Source organism: Olea europaea, chromosome 21 (genome assembly GCF_002742605.1).
Source record: "Olea europaea var. sylvestris chromosome 21, O_europaea_v1, whole genome shotgun sequence".
NCBI lineage: Eukaryota > Viridiplantae > Streptophyta > Magnoliopsida > Lamiales > Oleaceae > Olea > Olea europaea.
In genome coordinates this window covers 11,141,283-11,150,043 of record NC_036257.1, presented here as the reverse complement: position 1 = coordinate 11,150,043, position 8,761 = coordinate 11,141,283, and the positions used below count along the sequence as shown (strand labels likewise).

At 33.9% G+C, this 8,761-nt stretch overlaps 2 protein-coding genes across 2 annotated transcripts; both read right to left on the bottom strand.

Annotated features, from left to right (window-relative positions):
* Positions 1–1,233: 1,233 nt before the first annotated feature.
* Positions 1,234–1,908, bottom strand: LOC111370635. The gene has a single exon (XM_022992448.1). The coding sequence runs from the start codon at positions 1,876–1,878 to the stop codon at positions 1,462–1,464; it is 417 nt and encodes a 138-aa protein (XP_022848216.1). The 5' UTR covers positions 1,879–1,908; the 3' UTR covers positions 1,234–1,461.
* Positions 1,909–3,022: 1,114 nt separating this feature from the next.
* On the bottom strand, positions 3,023–4,769 carry LOC111370634. The gene is made up of 2 exons (XM_022992446.1): positions 4,027–4,769; positions 3,023–3,611 (listed from the first exon to the last, which is right to left on the bottom strand). Exons 1-2 carry the CDS (start codon positions 4,649–4,651, stop codon positions 3,235–3,237), a joined length of 1,002 nt encoding a protein of 333 aa, XP_022848214.1. The 5' UTR covers positions 4,652–4,769; the 3' UTR covers positions 3,023–3,234.
* Between the last annotated feature and the right edge of the window lie 3,992 nt (positions 4,770–8,761).

The window sequence follows — 8,761 nt, the reverse complement described above, 5'->3', positions numbered from 1 at the left end:
AACTCCTCCCAAAATTTCGAAAATATTACAATTTTTATTTTACTAATATAATTACAAAATAAATATCTTAGTCCCTTTTTTACGGTACTATATTTTCGTGGAGAATTGGTTAATTAAGACTGTCTTAATGGAATGCTGAAGTCCCTAAAACAAATAAAACTAAACCATAAAAGAAAAGGCATAAATCCATAACAATAGTGAATGATATAACATAATATGGAGAAAAAGAAAAAGGAAAAAAAGGCTATTCCACTGTGTAGAGTTTTTCATAATTACAATGATAAAAGGACATATCCACGTTCCCATACAGACATTTTCCCATATATTTTCCAGTTAATTGTCATAAATCAATTTTGTTAAATTCACTTTTTGTAGGGATGACGTGGATAACAGATCTCGGGTCCACTCATGTCTAGACGAGCAAATTTCAACATTTTTAACCGAAAATGCAATCCGAAGGAATAACTGCACATGAATGTGGCAAATACTTTAAGACACGAGACAAAGATGTTCAAATACTGGTCATAAATTCATGGGTGATTGCACATTAAGAATCAATCATAAATAACTTAACTAAAACAATGTTATCTAAGCTCAAACAAGTTTGAATATGAACAAAAGAGAGAGTAGAATATAGTTTTATTTTTGTAAAGAGTTGCATTAAATTCAAAGTGCTAAAATGTTTGTTGTTTATAGTAATATAGCATTGATCTTGGCCATTGGATGAAACGTACGTGGTTGCATTCGACTCTCTAGGATGTCTTATCGTGACTGTCCCATTGTCCACTTACAGTGTAGTGCATTCGAGTGTGTGGGGGAAGAGGAGCTATCCTTTCGAGTGTGTCAATGTACATAATTAATTAGATTGACAAGATTCGACTTAATTGGATTGCAAGTGGTGATATCAATCATTCATTAACCACTACGATCTCTTTGGGAAATGCTTCTAATCCGAGACCCTTTGAAGGAGGGAATTCGGGATGAATGACCTCGATTGTAAAGGAATTTCAACAATAGAGTTGACTTCAATCATTTAACTCTGTCGACCTTTTGACTTTTCCCTGGATTGATGCATCCAAGTGGTTGCCACATATGCTTGAAATAGAGCCTCGACGGTGAGGCCTGACAAATTTGGAAACACAAACTAAAAGTAGTTCCCTAAAAACTATTTCAAGCTTTTTTAAAGTTTTTGCAGCTACTACTTTTTCTTTTTTCCAATTTTCTATGTTGATATTTTTATATTAACAAGTAAATCACAATCTAAATCTGTATAGCAAGCATACTATATGTACAGCATGAGGGGTCACAGAATCCCTCTAGATGGGGCACAGCAGGTATTTTTTTTTATTTTTTTTTCAATAAAATATTCACATGAAGTTCACCCTGTGTGAGAGTTCTGTAAGTCTTCTGTGAAGGTTATTGACTTATTTCTATACAACAGGAATTAATGATCTGTATAGTCTAGACCTCGTGATTAATCATCTCCATACTCTGGTTGAGTGACTCTTGCCTTTGCAACCTCATCTCCTCATTAAATTGCTTGATGAACGCCTCAACCCTTTGATTCAGCTCATCTTTACTCAACGACGACTCTTTTGAAATCTTCGTACTTGAGGACAATCTCAATGGAGCTTCGAATTGGGACTCATAGTTCACACGGTTCTTGGAGGTCTTCGATTTTGGTACATGATCCGGTCTACTTGTGGTCAACTGATGCCCACTGTGTTGCCACGTATCTGACTTTGTGGGTGGCACTTGACGCGCTTCCATTATTATCTTCCAAGTATCCTCTAATGTCTCTTGCCGTTTCTGTCTTGTCACTTTAGGTACCTTTGCACCTGAAAAATGCAATTGACCTTTTAATCTTCTAGAAATCATATTTTCCTCTTGTTTGCTTGAAAATTAAAATTAGATTTTTAATAAATTTTAATAAAAATTAACAAAATATATTGTAAAAAATTTGTAAAATCCATAAACTATATAGTTCGTATCAAAGGACTTATTCAAAATTTAAAATTATGAAAATGTGCCGCTTATAAAGAAAATGTATATTAAAATAATCATTAGCCAAAAAATAAGACTAGTCAACATAAATCAAATAATTAGCCAAAAAATTAAGTCTCCATTTTATAAATTCACTTTTTGTAGGGATGACGTGGATAACAGATCTCGGGTCCACTCATGTCTAGACGAGCAAATTTCAACATTTTTAACCGAAAATGCAATTCAAAGGAATAACTGCACATGAACGTGGGAGATACTTTAAGACACGAGACAAAGATGTTCAAATACTGGTCATAAATTCATGGGTGATTGCACATTAAGAATCAATCATAAATAACTTAACTAAAACAATGTTATCTAAGCTCAAACAAGTTTGAATATGAACAAAAGAAAGAGTAGAATATAGTTTTATTTGTGTAAAGAGTTGCATTAAATTCAAAGTGCTAAAATGTTTGTTGTTTATAGTAATATAGCATTGATCTTGGCCATTGGATGAAACGTACGTGGTTGCATTCGACTCTCTAGGATGTCTTATCGTGACTGTCCCATTGTCCACTTACAGTGTAGTGCATTCGAGTGTGTGGGGGAAGAGGAGCTATCCTTTCGAGTGTGTCAATGTACATAATTAATTAGATTGACAAGATTCGACTTAATTGGATTGCAAGTGGTGATATCAATCATTCATTAACCACTACGATCTCTTTGGGAAATGCTTCTAATCCGAGACCCTTTGAAGGAGGGAATTCGGGATGAATGACCTCGATTGTAAAGGAATTTCAACAATAGAGTTGACTTCAATCATTTAACTCTGTCGACCTTTTGACTTTTCCCTGGATTGATGCATCCAAGTGGTTGCCACATATGCTTGAAATAGAGCCTCGACGGTGAGGCCTGACAAATTTGGAAACACAAACTAAAAGTAGTTCCCTAAAAACTATTTCAAGCTTTTTTAAAGTTTTTGCAGCTACTACTTTTTCTTTTTTCCAATTTTCTATGTTGATATTTTTATATTAACAAGTAAATCACAATCTAAATCTGTATAGCAAGCATACTATATGTACAGCATGAGGGGTCACAGAATCCCTCTAGATGGGGCACAGCAGGTATTTTTTTTTATTTTTTTTTCAATAAAATATTCACATGAAGTTCACCCTGTGTGAGAGTTCTGTAAGTCTTCTGTGAAGGTTATTGACTTATTTCTATACAACAGGAATTAATGATCTGTATAGTCTAGACCTCGTGATTAATCATCTCCATACTCTGGTTGAGTGACTCTTGCCTTTGCAACCTCATCTCCTCATTAAATTGCTTGATGAACGCCTCAACCCTTTGATTCAGCTCATCTTTACTCAACGATGACTCTTTTGAAATCTTCGTACTTGAGGACAATCTCAATGGAGCTTCGAATGGGGACTCATAGTTCACACGGTTCTTGGAGGTCTTCGATTTTGGTACATGATCCGGTCTACTTGTGGTCAACTGATGCCCACTGCGTTGCCACGTATCTGACTTTGTGGGTGGCACTTGACGCGCTTCCATTATTATCTTCCAAGTATCCTCTAATGTCTCTTGCCGTTTCTGTCTTGTCACTTTAGGTACCTTTGCACCTGAAAAATGCAATTGACCTTTTAATCTTCTAGAAATCATATTTTCCTCTTGTTTGCTTGAAAATTAAAATTAGATTTTTAATAAATTTTAATAAAAATTAACAAAATATATTGTAAAAAATTTGTAAAATCCATAAACTATATAGTTCGTATCAAAGGACTTATTCAAAATTTAAAATTATGAAAATGTGCCGCTTATAAAGAAAATGTATATTAAAATAATCATTAGCCAAAAAATAAGACTAGTCAACATAAATCAAATAATTAGCCAAAAAAATAAGTCTCCATTTTATAACAATCATTTGAAAACTCCTATTATAATAGTATTCACACAAAAAACTTTTTAACCATCAATTCTTCTAAAAATCACTATTCAAAAGATTGTTTAAACGAGGCTATGAATTATGATGAGTACCTTTAGAATTGGCTCTGTTAGTTTTCCGGTGACGAAATGTTGATGGAGCCAAGTGTTTCTCCCTTACCGGCAGTAGAAGCTCCGATTGAACATCTGGAGAAATTATCCTATGTGGCGGAGTCCACGTAGAACTCCAGGTAACAAACTTATCTTCACCGGCAAGTTCAGTATCAGCTTCAATTTCTTCTTCAGTTTGGTCGATATCGACTTTTGTGCCATTTACTAGCACCGCCTTCACCTCCACGATCCTCTTCTCACTCTCATACTCCAGCAGTGGGGGTACGTCTACAGCTCTAATCTCCGGCTGAACTGGAAAGGAGGGAAAATCTAACGGCGGAGGTGTTTTGACTGAAACTAACCGCTGAGGCGGAACGGATGGCAAGGATGTAGTTTGGTGAAAGCGCGAGGTGGCGGCGATGGTAATGATGATGCCGTTGATAATTATGTATAAATAAGGAGGCTTCGTCCATGACAGAATTATAGACCAAATCACTGGTAATTGATTAAATACGAAATCAACAATAAACGGAGTCGAGAATTTAATCGCCATGGCAAAGGAAACAATTACAAATAAAACTAGGAACAACTTCATGGATGAAATCCACGTACTTGTTGATGATCTCATTTTAATCAATCCTACGGTTAAAAATTGAGATTGTTGAGTGAGTGTGAGTGTGTGTGTCTGTGTGCGTGCAACGAATGCTACCAGAAGAAGTGAAGAAGGAAGCTAGGGTGAAGATAGATAAATGGGGTGCATATATAGGTAGAATTGAAGGTGTGATTTGGTCTTGCGTGAAATCTAGGCCGTTGAATTGTCTTACGTTTGAAGAGTGATGAACAGGATCTGCACCGTGGTGTTGTGGCCTATACTGGTTGGCCCACGTTTTTAAGTTAAAAAATAGTTTTCAAAATATTGATTTCAATTAAAATTTTGGAATTTTTTTGGGATAAGCATCTTAAAAATGTGATCAAAATTTCGTGTAACGTTTGTAACAATGATCTATCACTTATTTATTATTAGAGACTTGGTTTTCCAACCAGAATTTTCCTTTGCATTTATGGTGTGGGGACTTAGGAGTCCCAATCCATGTCTCGTACGTCTGGGAGGATCGATTATCGAATAAAAATAATTTCGTACTTATCCTTTATTTTATGGCTTCATTTTATTTTGTTTTGCAAATTCTAAGTTTCGCTGAATTCATGACTCTTGTGTATCTTCATTCTATGCTCACTCCAAATACCATATGAGAAAAGATGACCATTTCATGGACTTCTAAGAGTTTAATAATGTAACCTTCTAATAATATCGTTAATTGTAAAGTATGATTTTCGGACATGTATCTTGAAGAGTTAACTTGACTAAGCATCTGTTTGCTTTTTTAATTTTTTTCAACATCAGAATGCATTACGAAGTCGACTCTAAAAAGTTTGTTCTAACAACGGTTCGAATAAAAGCAAAATTATATGTATTTGAGTGGTAAGAGCGGAAGTATAGTAAACAAAAATTATATATTTTGAGTGGCAAAGTTATTCATATTTTTTTTGGATTTTATTGGGTTGAAAAAAAGGTGCTTGAGCAGCTCATCACATAGCTTTGAGAAAGGCTCGAGAGAGTAGGGATGGGAATTGGGGAAAGTCGCGCGCCGATTTGACTTGTCTTGCACACAAGATTGGGCGGCTCAACTTGTCAAAGATAAGCCAAATACAAAAAAACTCATGGAAGCTACTATCCGAGCTCTTTCGTTGGCTTGCAAGCTCTTAAAAAATGACTTTCAATAGGTGCTGCAAAAGCAGCCACATGTTTAGGTTCGATCATATCATATTCATGTAGTTGTTTGGTTGCCTCAATTTAAATTTGAATTCGATTTTTTCTTTTTTTTTTCAAAATATGCAAATAAAATATTGATTTATAAAAGAAATTATGAGTCAACGAGTATGTGATCTGGTTTGGCTCGCTCCACCCCTAGGCGAGCCAATTGGATGAACCGAGGCCAAAAATTCCTGGTGTGCCAGCTCATGCCATGTTTGCTCCAAAACGAGCACGAGCCGAGATGAGCCCAATGGACCATATGGATTGTTGTCCCCACTAGTGCAGCTTTAGGCTTTAGCTCACAAAAGGGTTAAGATTTAAGAATGAATCATTACCTGAGACATGGAATTGGACTTCTTGTAAGCGCAGTATACAAGCAGCTCTTGTTTCTTGGCCTGTTGGGGCACATCTTGTGATTTACCTTCCTCACAAAACTCTAAAGACAGGACGGTGGGGACCCTCAAGATTGTGGTTCAACTTTTTTTAAGAATGAATCATTACCAATCTTGGCTTTTGTGCAAACATTCAAACGAATATTTTTTGTACTGAACAACTTATCCATGCTTGAGTCGCGTTCTTTCAAAAAATTAAATTTTTAAACAGTAATTTGACATTTTCTTAATTACACATTCTTCAATAAAGTAAAATTACATGTAAATTCAAAAAATTTCCTTATTTTTTGATCACACAATCTTCATCAAATCTAATATTTCAAAATACATTCTTTTAAAATAACGTTGCTCCAACACATGCTAGAGTGTTGAATTTGCAACCTAATTTAATTAATGCTGATTATGTGAACTACCTAATTAAACTTTTTAAAAAATCCATATTCTTGTACGTGACTATGGTAATACCAAGATGAAGTGCACTACACTTACGAAAAATAGTCTGATCGACATTTTACAGATCACACACTATTTATGGGGTGGGTGGTTATATTTTTTCAATATAAAACTCACTTGGGACCCACCCATGTGAGTTTTCTGGATTTATTCTGTGAAAAGAATTTAGTACAATCAAAATTTCTCTACCGAGATCTCAAAAAATCAGAAAGTAAAATATTTAATCAAAAAATATACAGCGAATCCCATCTTTCATTGATGACACTGGACACTTGTTCTCATTGACCTTAAACTGGTTACTAACTGCAAGAAGAGAATAAAAAGTTAATGTCAAATTCAGTATTTATATTAATTTCATCGAAAGCCTTGCGTTTCAACTTGCTATTTACCTATTATTGCGCCATGTTCAGATGGCAATTAATCAATTACCACAGCTACCTTCAAACCCTATTTTATTTATCGCAATGTATATTCACGCTAATATAAACTGGAAACTTCTACGAGTTAATCGATAACTAATTAGGTTGTGGTATGAAGAACAAGATCATGACGACTCTTTTTATTTTATTTCTTTTTCATTCAAAATTATGGGTCGCTTATAATTAGAGTATAATTGGACGTCAAACATGTTTAATCGAAGGAAGTAGTATGTGTGAAACTGAACAAGTACATGTGTTGATTAGTGAAGTTTGAAATTTTCACTGAGAGTTACCTTTGGCATCATTCTTTACATTCTATCATGTTGCTTCATCTATACCATTAATTTTGAATCTTGAAATTGAATCGTGCTATAGTGAATTAATGATTGATATAATATCACATGTCATGATTGTTTTAAATATGGCCAATTTTTTCATTCAATCATATTTTGCTAACTAACATTAGGGCAACTCAGACTCTTACATCAAGTCCCCATTTTCCCCATTTTGCACCAAATATTTGGTGCAATCTTACTCCAACCCAACAACAAATTTTGCACCATTACAATACTATTCATTTGTACAATTTTGCACCAAAATGATTAATATCCATTTTACCTTTATTTTCCATTTTGCTCCAACTTTTGTTAAGGGTATTGTGTCACTTTTTTGTTATACAATAAATTTTAATTCTTAATTATTATTATTATTATTATTTAATTTTTTTAGTTGTGATTTTTCTATTTTATTGTACAACATTCATTAAATTTATTAATGAATTCAATATTTTCATTAACAAAATATAACTATTTATTCAATAATTTAGATAGTAGTAAATTAAATAAAATTTTTATAAAAATAAATTATTAAGAATGAAAAAAATGAAGAAAATAATTTTACAGTGTTGATTTGGTGTAACTGGTCAGAGATTATTTTTACTTTGGTGTAAAATGGTGTAAAATTTAACTCAAATTTTGGTGCAATGTTGGAGATGATATTATGTTACTCCATCCATCAACCATTTTTGTCAAAGCGACGTAACCCCTTGAAATTATATCAATGCATTGCCACCCTTCACACGAAGGAGATGTAATGCTAGATGTACACAATTTAATAAAATTCTTGGATTAAATCCATGGGTTAAATCCATCAATGTCCACTAGTGTCACTAGGGACTCCTAATTTTATTTTGTTTCATTATGGTCACTCAAGTTTATACTTAGTGTTACTATGACCATCCAATTTGATTTTATTTCACAATGGCCACTCAATTTTACATAACGTTTCATCGTGGCTACCCAACTTTTTGACATTAGTTTCATTAATTTTCAATTAATTAGCCTACTCATATACTTCTTGTGTACATAATGAATTACACTCTCTCTTATGGAAAGGAATCCACACACAATAAAATGGTTTTGTTATACATACATCGACGTTGACAAGTTGGCGTACACTCCCCTCACAAGAGGGGCCCACACCTAATAAAAAAAAAGCGTGGACCCCCTCTTGTAAGGAGAGTGTACATCAACGTGTACAAATAACATAATTCTATAATAAATTATATGTGGATCCTTCCATGTGAAGGAGTGTAATGCATTATTTACACAAAACTTATACATGCCACATCACTCATTATCAATAGGGAAAAACAATTTGTA

Coding starts and splice junctions, on each gene's coding strand:
- LOC111370635 (XM_022992448.1), bottom strand. CDS start 1,878: ATGATTTCTAGAAGATTAAAAGGTCAATTGCATTTTTCAGGTGCAAAG.
- LOC111370634 (XM_022992446.1), bottom strand. CDS start 4,651: ATGAGATCATCAACAAGTACGTGGATTTCATCCATGAAGTTGTTCCTA. Junction 3,612..4,026: donor TAACAGAGCCAATTCTAAAG/GTACTCATCATA, acceptor TGCATTTTTCAG/GTGCAAAGGTACCTAAAGTG.